This window comes from Beta vulgaris, chromosome 5 (assembly GCF_026745355.1).
Source record: "Beta vulgaris subsp. vulgaris cultivar EL10 chromosome 5, EL10.2, whole genome shotgun sequence".
NCBI classification, from domain to species: Eukaryota; Viridiplantae; Streptophyta; class Magnoliopsida; order Caryophyllales; family Amaranthaceae; genus Beta; species Beta vulgaris.
The window spans coordinates 54,331,175-54,348,483 of NC_079206.1; the positions used below are offsets into that span (position 1 = coordinate 54,331,175).

Sequence of the window (17,309 nt, forward strand, 5' to 3'; positions counted from 1 at the left end):
CTTCTTCGACTTCGAGCTACATTACAATTACAACAACAAAAACACTCAAATTTTGAAAAAAAAAAAAATTTGCAGCAAAAACAAACGAAATTATACCTAGAATCATCATCTCTAATCCTCTTCACCATATTTGCGATGCAAACGTAATGAATTACGAACAAAAAAACACGCTAAGTTTCAACAGCAGAGAAGCAGAGAAGCAGAAAAATTCTAGAAATAATCAGTAAATAATATATCGGTTTCTTTGAAATGAAGAAGAATCAGTTTTAAAACTAGCGAGAATCAAGTAGAAATCCAAACAACTGTTTCAAAATCGAAAAAAGATAATGACCTAATAACCGTTATATGTTTTTTCTAAAAATAAACAAAACTGCTGATCAACAAAACAAATATGAAAAAAAAAGAAAGCCCGCGCGTTTTTGATGGCTAAGCCCGTTCTACTACTGAAATCTAGTTCGTTACAAATTGAACAAGAATGTCAACCGAAGATTCGAATTCACAAATCGCAAGTTCGTTACAAATTGATCTGAGCAATGAGAATACTCACAGAGATCTCACATTACAAATTGAACTAAACAATGAAAACCGTAACACAGATATCACATCAGAAAAAAAAAAAAGAAATTACATGAAGAATCAGCTGGAATACAAGACAAAGCAACAGGTGTATGTCTAAAATTAATTTTCAATTGCATTTACTCATTTTCAGTTAGAATTTTGATTGTATCAGTTAGTATGTATAAAATTAGCATTTACATTGCAACAAAAGTCTATTTTTCACTCATTAACTTCTTTTTCAGTTAGACTTATTTAGTTTTCAGTTAGACTTATTAAGTGTTCAGTTAGAGTAATTTAGTTTTCAGTTAATATAGTTTTCAGTTAGACTTATTTAGTTTTCAGTTAGACTTATTAAGTGTTCAGTTAGAGTACTTTAGTTTTCAGTTAATATACTTTTCAGTTAGACTTATTTAGTTTTCAGTTAGACTTATTTAGTTTTCAGTTAGACTTATTAAGTGTTCAGTTAGAGTAATTTAGTTTTCAGTTGGACTTATTAACTCTTCAGTTAGACTTATTTACGCTTCAGTTAGACTTATTTACTCTTCCGTTAGACTTATTTACTCTTTAGTTAGACTGATTCAGTTAGATTTATTAAGTGTTCAGTTAGAGTAATTTAGTTTTCAGTTAGACTTATTAACTCTTCAGTTAGACTTATTAACTCTTCAGTTAGACTTATTTACACTTCAGTTGGACTTATTTTCTCTTCAGTTAGACTTATTTACTCTTCAGTTAGACTGATTCAGTTAGACTAATTTAGTTTTCAGTTAGACTTATTTAGTTTTCAGTTAGACTTATTAACTCTTCAGTTAGACTTATTTGTTTCAGTTAGACTTATTTGCTCTTCAGTTAGACAGATTCAGTTAGACTAATTTAGTTTTCAGTTAGACTGATTCAGTTTTCAGTTAGACTTATTTAGTTTTCAGTTAGACTTATTTTCTTTTCAGTTGGTCCTTAATTTATTTCATTTAGTATAATTATTCTTTCATTTGATACTATTACAATCATTCTCAGCTACACTTGTTTAGTTTTCAGTTAGTGCTTTTGTTCTTTAAGTTAGTGTCCTATTTTTTGAATGAACTCAACAGCTGAACATGAATATCTCAAGTACATCAATGACGAAAATATCAGTAGCAGTTTAATAGGGAGACATGTTACAGATCACAAAGATGGTTACAACTTGTATCAAGCACACTCAAGAGCATTAGGATTTAGTATTAGGAAACAAACTCTAAGGAGGAGGAGAATTGATAATTCAATATACGAATTCTACTTGGTTTGCTCAAAGGAAGGAGGCTCAAAATCAACAAACAAAATAACAGAACCAAAAGAAAAAGACACACAACAAGAAAAACTGTTCAGATACCAGATGTTGAGCAGCCAACCAAAAGAAAGGAAAGAGTAGTCAATGAAACAAGAACAGCATGCAAAGCCATGGTCAGATTTAAGCAAGAAAAACCTGGTAAGACTTTGTTGTAGTAGCTCATGAGTTGCAGCACAACCATGAGTTGGTAATACAACAAGAAATACATCATCTGAAATCAGAAAGGAAGATAACTGAACAAAAAGGACAACTAATACAAACAATGGTTGAATCTGGCATAAAGCCAATGCATGCATACAACTTTTTGTGTCATGAGGCTGGATCAGAAGAAGTAGTGGGCCACACAAAAAGGGACCATCTAAACTATATCACACAGTACAGAACAAGATTGGTTGAAGGAAAGGATATGCAGAGGTGTTGGACTTACTTCAGCAAAGAGCGGATGATGATCCTGCATTCTTCTACAGGCTGAAATTTGGGGAACATAACAACATTGTCAGCTACTTTTGGCGAGATTCAATGATGTTGGAGGACTTCAAAGCATATGGAGATGTTATGATATTTGACACAACATATAGGACAAACAAATATGGACTGATATGTGCACCATTTGTTGGCATAAATTGCCATTGGAAAACAACAATGTTTGCATGTGCTTTCATAACTAATGAAAAGGAAGAGAGCTTTGAATGGCTACTAGAAACATTCAAGAGAGCAATGTGCCAACAAGAGCCAAAGACAATTTTCACTGATCAAGATAAGGCAATGGGCAATGCAATTGAAAAGGTATTTTTCAGTTAGAATTATTTAGTTTTCAGTTAGAATTATTTAGTCTTCAGTTTGAGTTAATTATTAATTAGTTAGACTTATTTATAATTCAGTTAGACCTATTTAGTTTTCATTTAGACTCATTAATTTTTCAGTTAGCCTTTATTTACTTTTTAGTTAGACTAATTTACTTTCTCAGTTAGACTAATTTTTAGACTTTTCAGTTAGACTCATTTGAGTTTTCAGTTAGACTTATTTAGTTTTCAGTTAGACTCTTTAGTTGTCAGTTAGACTCATTGAGTTTTCAGTTAGACTTTATTTAGTTTTCAGTTAGACTCATTTAGTTGTCAGTTAGACTCATTGAGTTTTCATTAGACTTATTTAGTTTTCAGTTAGACTCATTTATTTCCACTATTTCAGTTAGACTTCTTTCTTTTTCGGTTAGACTTATTGATTATTCAGGTAGACTTAGTTAATTTTCAGTTAGACTTATTTAGTTGTCAGTTACACTTATTTACTTTTCAGTTAGACAAATTTACTTTTCAGTTAGACTTATTTAGTTTTCAGTTAGACTCATTTAGTTTTCATTTGGGCTTCATATTACTTCTTTTTGTCTAATGAAATTTTCAGTTAGCATTTACACTGTTTTCAGTTAGACTTCTTAAATTTCAGTTGGTCTTCATATTATTTCTTTACCTTTTCAATTAGATTCACAAGCATTCAAATGAAAGTGATTTCTAGCATAATATGTACTATCTTAAAACAGGTTTTCCCAAATACAAGACATAGGCTTTGCCTTTGGCATATAGAGAAGAACTTTGTAAGCCACTTCGGATCCCTCAAGACCAATGAAGACTTCAAGAACATGTTCAAGAACTGTTTGATGGGGTGTCAAAATGAATCAGGCTTTGAAGAATTGTGGGCGAAAATGATGGAATTGTATGGACACGAGAAAAAGGAATGGTTCGAGCAAGTATATGATCAGAGACACAAGTGGTGCACCGCATTAAATAGGGATATGTTTTCAGCTGGAATCTTATCATCACAAAGAAGTGAAGTCACAAATAAGGCAATATCATTCAATGAAAAGCAACAACAAACCTGTTTGAATTCTATCATATATTTGAGCAAACAGTGAAAAGATGGAGAAGCAATGAAACTAGTGACAACTTCCGGAACAGAACTGAACGTCCCAAAGCCGTCAAATCCAAATCAAAGCTTCTGAAACATGCAGCTGATGTATACACACTAGCACTGTATAATGACTTTGAAACAGAGTATGAGTGGGCAATGGCATCATTTTTACGAGCATTTGCAACAGAAAACTCACAGCTGAAGTTGTTTGAAGTCTCACCAGAAGAAGATTTCACCAATTCACATACAGTAGCATACGATGAGGCTACAACAGAATTAGTGTGCTCATGTCAATGCTTCACAGAGACGGGGATGCTTTGCTTTCACATAATAAGGGTCATGCACATGTTCAGCATATTTCAAATACCACAACAATATATCCTTAAGAGATGGACAAGACTTGCAAAGTCAGCAGTATGGGAGAATGTTCAAGGTTAGTGAAATAAATCAATATGACTAACTGACAAATGAAAGCAACTAACTGAAAAACTGAAGACTCCAACTGAAACAATTAACTGATCACCTGAAAGATTTAATTAGTGAACTGAAAAAAAAAGGCTCCAGCTGAAACATTAGTATAACTAACTGATCCATTAATGTTACTACCAGAACATTAATTGGGGGTTTTGTTTGTGTGTGGGAGGGGGGTTTTGGGGGGTGTGGGGTTTAACACTTAACTAACTGAAACAATTAACACACCACCTGAAAGAATTTATAAGCTATCTGAAAAATTTAGTTAGTCAAATGAAATAATTGACTAAGAAACATTTATTAAAGCAGACAAGGACCAAAGCCAAAATGCACTGTTGTGGACACCATGGAGACATGCAATAACCAAGAATTTCTACAACCTAGTGTCAATATGTCAATCAAATGAGGATGCAAGAACATTATGTGACAAGTCGTTGAAGGAATTATACAAATCAGTGAAAGAAGTTTTCAAGACGATCAACAAAAACAACAAGAAATCGAAGATGAAGAACTACGAAGACAAACAGTTGAAAATCCTGAGGTGATAAAGACAAAAGGAAGACCCCAAAGGGAAACAAGAGAGTAAAAGGACATTTTGAGAAGCGTAAAATGAAGACAAGGCATCCGAACGAATATGGAACAAAAACCCCAAATGTACCTCAAGTTGAATAGTGTTCAAATAATATTAGTTTTCAATTGTATTCCAGTCAGTAATTGTATTAAATTTACACTTGTTTATTTCTAAGCTACTCGAAATTCAGTAATATTAGTATTTATTGTCCTTCAGTTAGACTTGTTTATTTTTCAGCTAGTGTTTCTAGTGCTTCAGTTAGACGTGTTTACTTTTCAGCTTATATTAATTGAGTTTCAGTTAGACTTGTGTATTTTTCAGCTAATGTTAATTCTGCTTCAGTTAGACTTATTTATTTCTCAGCTAATCTTTATACTGCTTCAGTTAGACTTGTGTATTTTTCAGCTAGTCTTAATTATGCTTCAGTTAGACTTATTTATTTTTCAGCTTGTATTAATTGTGCTTCAGTTAGACTTGTGTATTTTTCTGCTTCAGTTAGACTTATTTGATTTTCAGCTTCTATTAATTACGCTTCAGTTAGACTTGTGTATTTTCAGCTAGTGTTAATTTTCCTTCAGTCAGACTTATTTATTTTTCAGCTAGTATTAATTGTGCTTCAGCTAGACTTCTTTATTTTTCAGCTAGTGTTTATAGAGCTTCAGTTAGACTTGTTTATTTTTCAGTTAGACTTATTAACTCTTCAGTTAGACTTGTTTGTTTTTCAGCTACTATTTACAGTGTTTCAGTTAGACTTAAAATTTATATTTACAAATATATGTCATACACTTATTATTATGAGTTAGATTTTTCATTTTTCAGTTGGTGATTGTATTTTTCCAATTAATTTTCAAACAACTTCATTTACACAAATGTATTCCATTCAAAGTAAGTGTAAATGTACAATTCATTAAAGAACACAGATATAAAATGTAAAATGAGTTCTGTGCTATTTCTACTGTACATTGCAAAATTTAATGGTGTGCTATTTCTACTGTACATTATAATAATAATAAAAAAAAGTTTGGCACCTAAGAATAATGAAATTTCAACAGTTGCTCTATTTTCACTTTGTCTCCAAAATTATTATTCAACACATCTTCTACTTTCGCCTCATGATCCCTCCTTCGCCGTAAAATGTGTGCTTCTTTTCTATTCGTCTTCTTTGATCGATTAAATGCTAATTTATCTAGAACAGCCTCTTTATCCTTCCTTATCTTCTGTCTTGCCATCAGTTCAGGTTTCTTTGCAGACCAAACATAACAGTCATGCTTCACTTTCTCTCTCAGTTTGTTTAAAGGATGGTCCACAAGACGAAGAGCAAGCCTACACCGCTCAAGGTTTTTGGTGGCTGCCTAAAAAATAAAAAAATCAAAACTATTAAAAAAGTTTCAAAAATGTAACAATTACAAAATAAAACTAACTGAAAATAAACAACAACATCAACTAGTCTTTATAGTGCTTCATTGTTTTTCAGGTAGTCCTTATAATGCTTTCAGCTAGTAATGATTGTGTTTCAGTTAGACTTGATTGTTTTTCAGCTAGTATTTATTGTGTTTCAGTTAGACTTGTTTATTTCTAAGCTAGTCTTTACAGTGCTTCAGTTAGACTTCATTATTTCTCAGCTAGTCTTTATAGTGCTTCAGTTAGACATCTTTGTTTTTCAGCTAGTCTTTCAAGTCCTTCACTAACTGGCTATCATACCTTTTTCTATTAAAAAACTTTCAAAAACAGAAATGTAACAAGCAAAATACTCCCTAAAAACAATAAAGTAATCATACCCTTTTCAGGTCAACAAGTGCACCATGGTTAGTATTTTGACCGTCATACAGCTCCATGGTTTTGATTGCATAGACACCACAATCAAAATTGTTGTCCTTGCTTCTCCAAGGGAAGTAAAGAGTTGATGTTTGCCAATGGTGGAGACGATCAAAATCACGACATCTCATAGTCTCTTGCATAAAAGAATCAAAAGCACGACACTGCATTTGAAGATCAAAAAGTAAACAACAATTAAAAAACAAGTAATAAAATGGAACAAAAAAAAAAATACAAATGCTCATAAAAAGGTACGTACAAAGTATGTAAGACCGTTAAATTCCTCATGCTTATATCTATCAATGTCCTTCATGTCTGTACGATTGTCAATATTTTCAATCCTTTTTGCTTTCTTGTTCAGCACCAAGACAGTATAATGATCATCCTTGTGAACAGGAACAAAAATCTGGAAGATAAACATAAGATGCAAAAGCAATAAGTCTACCTGACAGAGAACAAAAAACAAAATGAAATACTAAAAACACTAGCTGAACTAAAAACATACACTAACTGAAAACATAAACTAGGACTAACTGACAAGTAACATACACTAACTGAAAGAGAAAATACACTAACTGAAACAAACAAACACTAAATAAAACATAAAATAATACTAAGTGAAATCAAAACAAAAAAAAAATGGTTAACAATAATACAACTAACCAGTTCAGCTTCTCGAATATCATTCCCTGGAAATGATTTCACCCATGAAGAAATAGCTTCCTTACATTTCTTGTTGAATAAATCATCATCTTTTGTAATAAGCTTTTTCTTGTTTTCTTCCATTCCTTCAACTTCTGATCATACTGACTAGTGCCCTCCAGCTTCTTCAAAATAATCTCATTTTCAGCAATCTCACTCTCAAACTGAACCTTTTTTACCTTCTCAGCACACAACCAATTGATATAGTTCTACAACAAAAGAAAATAGATATTATGACAAACTGAAACACAGAAGATAACCAACTGAAAAAATAAATTTAGTTTTCAGTTAGACTTTTTAAAATGTCAGTTAGATTTATTTACTTTTCAGTTAGACTTATTTAGTTTTCAGTTAGACTCATTAAGTTTTCAGTTAGACTCATTAAGTTTTCAGTTAGACTCATTAAGTTCTCAGTGAGACTCATTAAGTTTTCAGTTAGACTTATTTACTTCTCAGTTAGACTAATTTACTTTTCAGTTAGACTCATTTAGTTTTCAGTTAGACTTATTTAGTTTTCAGTTAGACTCATTAAGTTTTCAGTTAGACTCATTAAGTTTTCAGTTAGACTCATTAAGTTTTCAGTTAGACTTATTTACTTCTCAGTTAGAGTAATTTACTTTTCAGTTAGACTCATTTAGTTTTCAGTTAGACTTCTTTATTTTTCAGTTACACTTATTTATTATTCAGCTAGACTTATTAAGTTTTCAGTTAGACTTATTTAGTTGTCAGTTACACTTATTTACTTTTTATTAGACTGAAAACATAATATGACCAACTGAAAAACATAACATGACAAACTGAAAACAGAAGATGACCAACTGACAAAATACTATGACCAAATGAAAACAAACATATAAAACTAAGCAATAACAACACTTACAAAAGGCATAATATTAAACCAGAATCTCCTTGTTGCAGAAGGTGATTCCTCTTCTTGCCTATTGAACATGAAGGCGCATCCGTCAATAACTCCACTTGTCAGCCAACCTTGACGAGGCATGCTAATTAAGTCGAATTTGTACAACTGAACCGCATAGTTGCTATGAGGATTATCAAAATCCACAATGAGATCACTTGTTAGTTCACTTTGCATAATGTCATTTTTCATCTTCACTTCCTCAGAATCTGTATCCAATGACATATATGCAACATCTTCATACTCATTGTAAAATAGATAATCAACCAGCAACCTCTGGTCAGGAGACAGATCACTCAAATATCTATTATAATGCTGCAAACTTCGACACAATATTATGCCATGGTTGTTGACAGGAACAGCATGCAATCCAGGGGTAGAAGATGAAACAACACCAGCTTCCTTCTCATCCTCTTCTTTTTTAGCCTTGTCAGAAATGAATCAACTCCATGATCAACAATCCTATCAATCAGGTCCTCCAAACCTTCATCGTCATAATCATCACCTGGTTCCTTAACTCTCACAACTTTCCCAACTTTCTCTGAAGTAGGGTCATAGTCCCACCCCTTCAATAATTCAGGTGTTGAAGGGATTTCTGACTTTGATTGTTTCTGAGGTTTGTAGGATTTGTATGATGATTGATCAGAATAAGAGCCATCACCCTGCATTCAATTAAAATATCAAAAAAAATGACAGATATACTAACTGAAAGATAAACATACACTAACTGAAAATAGAAACAGATACTAACTGACAAGAAACATAAACCAAATGAAAAATAAACTATTACTAACTGACAAGAAAGATACACTAACTGAAACATAAAATAATACTAACTGACAAGAAACAAACACTAACTGACATGAAACTTACACTAACTCAAACATAAACTAATACTAACTGACAACAAACATACACTAACTGAAATAAAAGATATACTAAATGACAAGAAACATACACTAACTGAAACAGAAAAATAAACAAATTAAAACAGAAACTAAAACTATACTTACTCGAGGATATTTTACATTTACTGGAGTGATGATTGAATTGAACTTCCAACACCCTCACCACTCTCTGCACTGTCTGCAAGATCCTCAACAACAGGATAGGAGTTAATAGTTGGAATGAAGGGCCATCGAAATCAGCAATGTTTTTCCTTTTAGCAGAAGAATCAACTCTCCAAGACTTTCTGCTATATACATTCTCAACAGCTTCAACAACAGGAGGAGGAGGAGTTGGAGTACGAAGATCAACAATATCAATACCAGCAGCGGTGCGAGTAGGGACGTGTGTAGAATTTTACACTTATCCTTATCCTTAGCCCTTTAACTTGATCATCATCAGCATTCCTCCTCTTCCTATCAGCTTCCTTTGGTTGTTCTTTCTCAACATCTTAATTCAAAAACAAAAAACAATAAAAAATAAATATAAAAAGTACCATTTGATATTTATATGATATTCAGTTGGTATTAATACTATTTCAGTTAGAGTATCAAAATTTTCAGTTGGTCTGAATATTCTTTCAGTTTGACTTGTTTATTGTTCAGGTAGTCTTTATAGTCCTTCAGTTAGACTTGTTTATTTTTTCAGCTAGTCTTTATAATACTTCAGTTAGACTTATTTACTCTTCCGTTAGACTTATTTACTCTTCAGTTACACTGATTTAGTTAGACTTATTAAGTGTTCAGTTAGAGTAATTTAGTTTTCAGTTAGACTTATTAACTCTTCAGTTAGACTTATTTACACTTCAGTTAGACTTATTTTCTCTTCAGTTAGACTTATTTACTCTTCAGTTAGACTAATTTAGTTTTCAGTTAGACTTATTTAGTTTTCAATAGACTTATTAACTCTTCAGTTAGACGTATTTGCTTTCAGTTAGACTTATTTGCTCTTCAGTTAGACTGATTCAGTTAGACTAATTTAGTTTTCAGTTATATACTTTTCAGTTAGACTTATTTAGTTTTCAGTTAGACTTATTTTCTTTTCAGTTGTCCTTAATTTATTTCATTTAGTATAATTATTCTTTTATTTGATACTATTACAATCATTTTCAGCTACACTTTATAATACTTCATCAGTTATTGTTCAGGTAATCTTTATAGTGCTTACTTCCTATTTATTTTTCAGTTCGTTTTCATATTGTTACAAACTAAAACAGTATTTCAGTTGCTATTTATAAGATATTATTTCCTTTAGAGCATCACATTTTTCAGTTGGTCTTTGAATTCTTTCAATTAGGTATAAAATGAAAGAAACTTACTTCCTCCTTTCTCTCCTTCTGCATGAACCCCAGCATCCAACTCTTTATTTCCTCCTTCCTCTTTATCTCCTTGAAGACCACAATCATCATCAGCATTGCCAGTCTTCTTATTATCATCTTCCTTTGGTTCTTTCTCATTATCTTCATTCAAAAACAAAAACAATAAAAAAAATAAATAAATACACAATAACTGAAAAACACAAAATCAGAAATGAATAAATTCATTGACAAACTAAAACTATTTTTCCACCAGATTAAATAAAAACAAATACCAAAAGTTTCATTTGGTATTTATATGATATTCAGCTAGTATTAATATTATTTCAGTTAGAATATCAGACTTTTCAGTTGGTCTTTTTATTCTTTCAGTTAGCTATTTAACTTTTTCATTTAAGCAAACTGAAACAATACAATAAGAAGAACTTACTTCCACCTTCCTCTCCATCTCCATGAAGACCAGCATCCTTATCTCCTACTTTGTCTTCATCTCCTTGAAGACCAGGATCACCATTATCTCCTCCTTTGTCTTCATCTCCATGAAGACCAGCATCCTTATCTCTCCTTTGTCTTCATCTCCTTGAAGACCAGGATCACCATTATCATCAGCATCATCATCCTTTGTCTCATTATAATTCTGGTGATCCTTATCATCACCATCATCATCATCATCATCATCATCTTTATGCTGATCATCATCAGCATTCCTCTTCTTCTCATCCTCCTCTCCTTCTTTTTCATCATCTTCATTCAAAACATAAAAAAACAACTAAATACACATAAACTGAAACAATGTTTCCAACAGATGAAAAAAAAAATAAACTGAAAAAATCCAGCAATCAAATGAAAACTTAAGTGAATTGAAAAAATTCATTTAGTATTCATCTCATTTTCAGCTGGTGTTCATATTATTTCAGTTAGACTGTCAAAGTTTTCAGTTGGTCTTTTTATTCTTTCAGTTAGAGTCTCAAAGTTAGCTATTTCACTTCTTCAGTTAAACATTTCTTTCAGTTAGAGTCTAAAATTTTTATTCCAACCAGATTACAAAACTACAACATGAAAATAATATAATGAAAGGAACTTACTTCCTTCTTTCAAATCAACTCCATGAACACCAGAATCCAAATCAGGAACATTTTCATTTCTTCCAAACTCCAATTCAACAGGCCGCTTCACCAATAGTGAAATTGTAGGATCAACTTTGTTTGCACTGTCTTTCGCTTCCAAATGACGCTTGCATATGTCGTCAATTTGACTCAGAAAATCTGGGTTAAATACTTCACTATCATCCAGAGAAATACTGTCTTGAGACAGCTTCTCGCCTTCCTCCCGAATATTCTGGGCAATCTCCAAATTCACTTGACAGAATGCAAGCGCATTCCTCTTCAACTTGTGCATGTTCTTCACATATTCCTTCAATTAAAAGAGCAAAATAAAATAAACAAACAAATCAATATGATGATCACAGAAACAACATAAACAAAAATATAAGGACCATCTGAAAGAATCAAACTATCAAATGAAAACTTAAATGAAATATAAATAAACTTATTTAGTTTTCAGTTACACTAATTTAGTTTCCAGATAGACTTATTTAGTTTTCAGTTAGACTTATTTAGTTTTCAGTTAAACTTATGTACTCTTCAGTTAGACTTATGTACTCTTCAGTTAGCTAGACTTTTTTAGTTTTGAGTTACACTTATGTACTCTTCAGTTAGACTTCTTTAATTTTCAGTTAGACTTATTTAGTTTTCTGCTAGACTTATTTACTTCTAAGTTAGACTTATTTAGTTTTCAGTTAGACTAATATAATTTTCAGTTAGACTTATTTACTCTTCAGTTACATGGTTTCAGTTAGACTTCTTTATTTCTAAGTTACACTTCTTTACTTTTCAGTTAGACTTATTTGCTCTTCAGCTAGAACTGACATTATTTCAGTTAGAGGTTAACAGTCTTCACTTAGAGTTCAAGAGTAAAAAAAATAAAAACATAAGATAAATGAAACTCACAGGAACATCAAGAGCATCTATTTCCTCATCAGTCATCAAACTATGAGGAAGATCCATGATAAGCTGCCTAGTTGAAGGTGATGGACCCTCAACCACCTTAATTATAGGAGAACCAGACTTCCTACTAGCAACACTAACACTGGGAGTTTTAAACTCAACCTTCTGTTTTTCACGCTTCACCGGCAGAATAAAATCCATGTTGATCTCAAACTGCTTCACAACATCACTCAAATCCTTCTCTTCCTGCCAATAACTGATAAATGGCTTACTGACATTTGAATAATCCAGATTACGACACTTGAAGTTGTGAATAACAGCAAGAGTCAAAGCGCTAACGCATCCCCGAAGCTTGAATGATACTTTCTTCTGTCCAAGCTCATTCTTCTTCATCATAATAGACTGATGACAGTCCAAAACAGCAGCACAAAGACTTCTCAATATATATCCACACCAGTCATAACTTGAAATTGTAGATGCATCTTCTAAACTCTTGGCACATTTCAGCACAGGCCCTAAATCAGCTATAGGACATAGAAGCTTGGACAACGAAAAGATAACAAATAACTTCTTGAAATCATCCCCGGATTGATATTTCTTAAACTAATCATCCCAATTTTTTCTACCAATATATACCTTCTTGGGATCAGAAATACCAAGAAACCTATGCCAATCCTTCCTGGCACTTCCAGCCTCTATCTGACTACCTTTCCTCCTAAAGGCGTCATCATCTATAACCTCTACTGGTTTATCTGACACAGGTAACCCCAAAACATCACTAATGATAAACTTATTAAAAATCAGTTTACCATTCTTTGTTGAAAACATCATTCCAGATGCATTGTAATTCAACAACACCTCCAAATTCAGATTAGGACAAAACTTCTTTATCCTAATATCTAAGAGACTCCCAAACCCAATATCCCTAATGTCTCTTTTTTGCTCATCACTCAAATTACTAACCACTTCATTTAAATGAGAATAGTCTGACAATACTTGTAGACTAATTGACTTTATTTCTTGCTCAGTGAAATTCCTAACAAAAGTGAACAAAAATAACTTTAAAACATAAAAAAAAAACACAATCATATAATATAAAAGGAGAATAATGAAAAAAACATACGATCTATCAAATGTGTCTTTCTGTTGATCGGGATTAGATCTTGAAAATGAAAACTTGATTGGTGATAAATCAGATTTGCCTTTCTTCTTAGACAAGGATTTATCACATCTGAAAGAAAGAAAGTTTAATCAAACAATAAAACTAACTGGAAAAAAAAAATAGCATCAACTGAAAAAATACAAAGATCAACTGAAAGAATACAAAGTTCAACTGAAAGAATACCAACATCAACTAAAAGCAGACCACCATCAACTGAAACAATAGCCTTGATTATTTTTAAGGTAGTCTATATAGTGCTTCAGTTAGACTTCTTTGTGTTTCAGGTAGTCTATATAGTGCTTCAGTTAGACTTGTTTGCATTTCAGCTTATATAAATTGTGCTTCAGTTAGACTAGTTTATTTTTCAGTTAGTCTTTACAGTCCTTCAAAGTAACTTCTTTATTTTTCAGCTAGTATTTGTTGTGCTTCAAGTAGCCTTGTTTATTTTTCAGCTAGTCTACATAGTGCTTCAGTTAGACTTGTTTATTTTTCAGATAGTCTATATAGTGCTTCAGTTAGACTTGTTTATTTTTCAGCTAGTCTATATAGTGCTTCAGTTAGACTTGTTTGTTTTTCAGATAGTCTATATAGTGCTTCAGTTAGACTTGTTTGTTTCTCCGCTAGTCTCTACAGTCATTCAAAGTAACTTCTTTATTGTGCTTCACTTAAACTTGTTTGTTTATCAGCTAGTCCTTATTATTTCATTTAGTATAATTATTCTTTCATTTCATTCTATTCCAATTACACTTAAAATTTTCATTGAAAATTTACATTGCTTCAGTTAGACTTTTCTTTTATCAGCTAGTCTATATAGTGCTTCAGTTAAACATGTTTGTTTTTCAGCTAGTCAATATAGTGCTTCAGATAGACTTGTTCGTTTTTCAGCTAGTATATAAAGTGCTTCAAATAGACTTGTTCGTTTTTCAGCTAGTATATAAACTGCTTCAGATAGACTTGTTCGTTTTTCAGCTAGTCTATATAGTGCTTCAGATAGACTTGTTTGTTTTTCAGATAGACTTCTCCGTTTGTCAGCTAGTCTATATAGTGCTTCAGATAGACTTATTTAGTTTTCAGTTAGACTTATTTAGTTGTCAGCTAGACTTCTTTATTTTTCAGTTGGTCTTCTTACTACTTCATTTAGTATAATGACTCTTTATTTCATTGTTTTCCAACTAGACTAAAAATATTCAGTTAAAATTTACATTGTTTCAGTTACACTACTTCATTTTTAAGTTACACTACTTCATTTTTCAGTTACACTACTTCATTTTTCAGTTACATCTTTATTTTTTAAAAAAAAGTAAAGAAAAACAAATAAAAAACAACAAAAGAAAGGTAGAAATGTCTAAATGAAACTAAACAAAATCAACTGAAAGAATATAAGAAGCAACTAAAACAATACTAGAATCAACTGAAACAATACAAGAATCAACTGAAGGAATATAAATATCAACTGAAAACAACATCAACTAAAAGAATACAAGTAGCAACTGAAAGAATACTATAATCAACTGAAAGAATATAAATATCAACTGAAAACAACAACAACTGAAAACATGTGTATAAAACAACAAAAACTGAAACACAAACCCTAAAAACATGAAATAAATACTCTGATAAACTGAAAACATTCAAAAATAGAAAAAAAAATATCTAAACTACTCTAAGAACTTGAAATCTACCTTGGATCATAATCACCATCTTTCTCTTTCTTCTTCCCAGCAGTAGACAGTGCCAAAAAATTTCCTGAAGATGCGAGACTCTTCACCTTCTTCGACTTCGGGCTACATTACAATTACAACAACAAAAACGCTCAAATTTTGAAAACAAAAAAAAATTTGCAGCAAAAACAAACGAAATTATACCTAGAATCATCATCTCTAATCCTCTTCACCATATTTGCGATGCAAACGTAATGAATTACGAACAAAAAAACACGCTAAGTTTCAACAGCAGAGAAGCAGAGAAGCAGAAAAATTCTAGAAATAATCAGTAAATAATATATCGGTTTCTTTGAAATGAAGAAGAATCAGTTTTAAAACTAGCGAGAATCAAGTAGAAATCCAAAAAACTGTTTCAAAATCGAAAAAAGATAATGACCTAATAACCGTTATATGTTTTTTCTAAAAATAAACAAAACTGCTGATCAACAAAACAAATATGAAAAAAAAAGAAAGCCCGCGCGTTTTTGATGGCTAAGCCCGTCCGACGGAAGCTATTGGGTCAGACGGTCTGACCCAATACTTTCACTATTTCTAATATGTCACTAAAGAAAATTATAGAAAGTTGATATTATAAAAACATACACCAAACTGATCCAATGATATATGTTAGTGATAAAGATGCACAAAGATAGTTAACATGAATAGTGTAAAAGTTAAAATTATTAAATAAGCAACATAGAAAGTATTTTTTTATACGAGCTTACATAATTATAACATGGTTGGTAAATACAATCTCATTTTATGAAACATAACCCTTCAAAAAAACCTGAAGTACCCCTCTTTTCTCCCTCTTCCTCTCAATATATTGTGAAAGAAAGTAGGTTGGTCAAGGTTTAAGAACAGTAGCCTTTCTATGTAGTAGGTCTAGCCATATAAATAGATTTCCTCTAAAGTGTGGACTTCGGAAATATTACTCAATATATGATCCTCTATGTTCATGGAACAAGAAAATAAAATGACTTCGTTTGGTTTGACAGATGCAAAAATTTGTGGGAATGCAGTTGTTGAATTAACAGCGTATACTTACATTTGATTTAAACACTTGATATCACTATAAGAAGTCAAGAGCTATTTGTTGCAATTTACACAAAACATTGTATACCGTTCCATACAAATTGGACATAACAGTATTTAATTTTTTTGTATATTGCACAGAATAGTACCAACGATTTAATTGATATATTTCTGAAAAAGACGAGTGACGTACGTCCTATTCAAGTTCATGTGGGTCAAAATCATTGTCCATTGAAGATCAAATTCAATTTTTGTCAATTAATCTCTTGCTAAGTTGATATGCATGTATCTATAAGTATGGAACATGAGGAGAAAACAAATTAGAGAGAAGTTTTTTCGAGAGAATATGGATATAAGAGCTTTGAAAGTTGCGTTTAGTAGAGTGGAATTGATTTTAGTAACCCATGCGGAAACTCTAAAGGGGTAGAAATGACCCATTTTTAATAAATTCAAGCCACATTCTTGTTATATGGAAAATTGAAGGCATAGCAGGAAAATAAATATGTGCGTACAATATGGGCCGTGCCAGTTTTTTTTATTTTTGACGACAAGAACAAACATCACGACTAGACTAACTCCCTAGTTACCTTGTCTTGCTGCTCTAGCAAGCTCATGAGCTGGTTCTACCTCTGCTCTGTTTACCTTTACAATATCACAGTCAATAAATTTGTGCCTTATCACAAATTCATTGACTTGCTAGTTGCTAGTAGATGCTTCGATCAAGTCAATAACCTCAGTCATGGGTTCAACTTTTAACGCAACGCAACGCAACGCAACTAGTTCTACTTCTTTATCTTTTCCTTTTCCATGTCGTGACTTATGGGCTTGACTTGGCACTGTACTTGTGCGGTTTTGGAATGACTTCTAAATAAGCTTTCCGAGAAAAT

General features: G+C 31.9%; 3 protein-coding genes across 3 annotated transcripts; 1 reads left to right on the plus strand and 2 right to left on the minus strand.

The window, feature by feature from the left end:
• The first annotated feature begins 2,295 nt into the window (after positions 1 to 2,295).
• On the plus strand, positions 2,296 to 4,721 carry LOC130591536 (protein FAR1-RELATED SEQUENCE 5-like). Its single transcript, XM_057394886.1, has 3 exons — positions 2,296 to 2,665; positions 3,414 to 4,214; positions 4,562 to 4,721. Exons 1-2 carry the CDS (start codon positions 2,399 to 2,401, stop codon positions 3,783 to 3,785), a joined length of 639 nt encoding a protein of 212 aa, XP_057250869.1. The 5' UTR covers positions 2,296 to 2,398; the 3' UTR covers positions 3,786 to 4,214; positions 4,562 to 4,721.
• Positions 4,722 to 5,552: 831 nt separating this feature from the next.
• On the minus strand, positions 5,553 to 8,678 carry LOC130591630 (uncharacterized). The gene is made up of 5 exons (XM_057395179.1): positions 8,221 to 8,678; positions 7,302 to 7,549; positions 6,898 to 7,044; positions 6,602 to 6,802; positions 5,553 to 6,175 (listed from the first exon to the last, which is right to left on the minus strand). The coding sequence occupies exons 2-5, from the start codon at positions 7,422 to 7,424 to the stop codon at positions 5,852 to 5,854; spliced, it is 795 nt and encodes a 264-aa protein (XP_057251162.1). The 5' UTR covers positions 7,425 to 7,549; positions 8,221 to 8,678; the 3' UTR covers positions 5,553 to 5,851.
• Positions 8,679 to 11,301: 2,623 nt separating this feature from the next.
• LOC130591631 (uncharacterized) lies at positions 11,302 to 15,927 on the minus strand. The gene is made up of 3 exons (XM_057395180.1): positions 15,367 to 15,927; positions 12,526 to 13,753; positions 11,302 to 11,929 (listed from the first exon to the last, which is right to left on the minus strand). The coding sequence occupies exons 2-3, from the start codon at positions 12,916 to 12,918 to the stop codon at positions 11,558 to 11,560; spliced, it is 765 nt and encodes a 254-aa protein (XP_057251163.1). The 5' UTR covers positions 12,919 to 13,753; positions 15,367 to 15,927; the 3' UTR covers positions 11,302 to 11,557.
• Between the last annotated feature and the right edge of the window lie 1,382 nt (positions 15,928 to 17,309).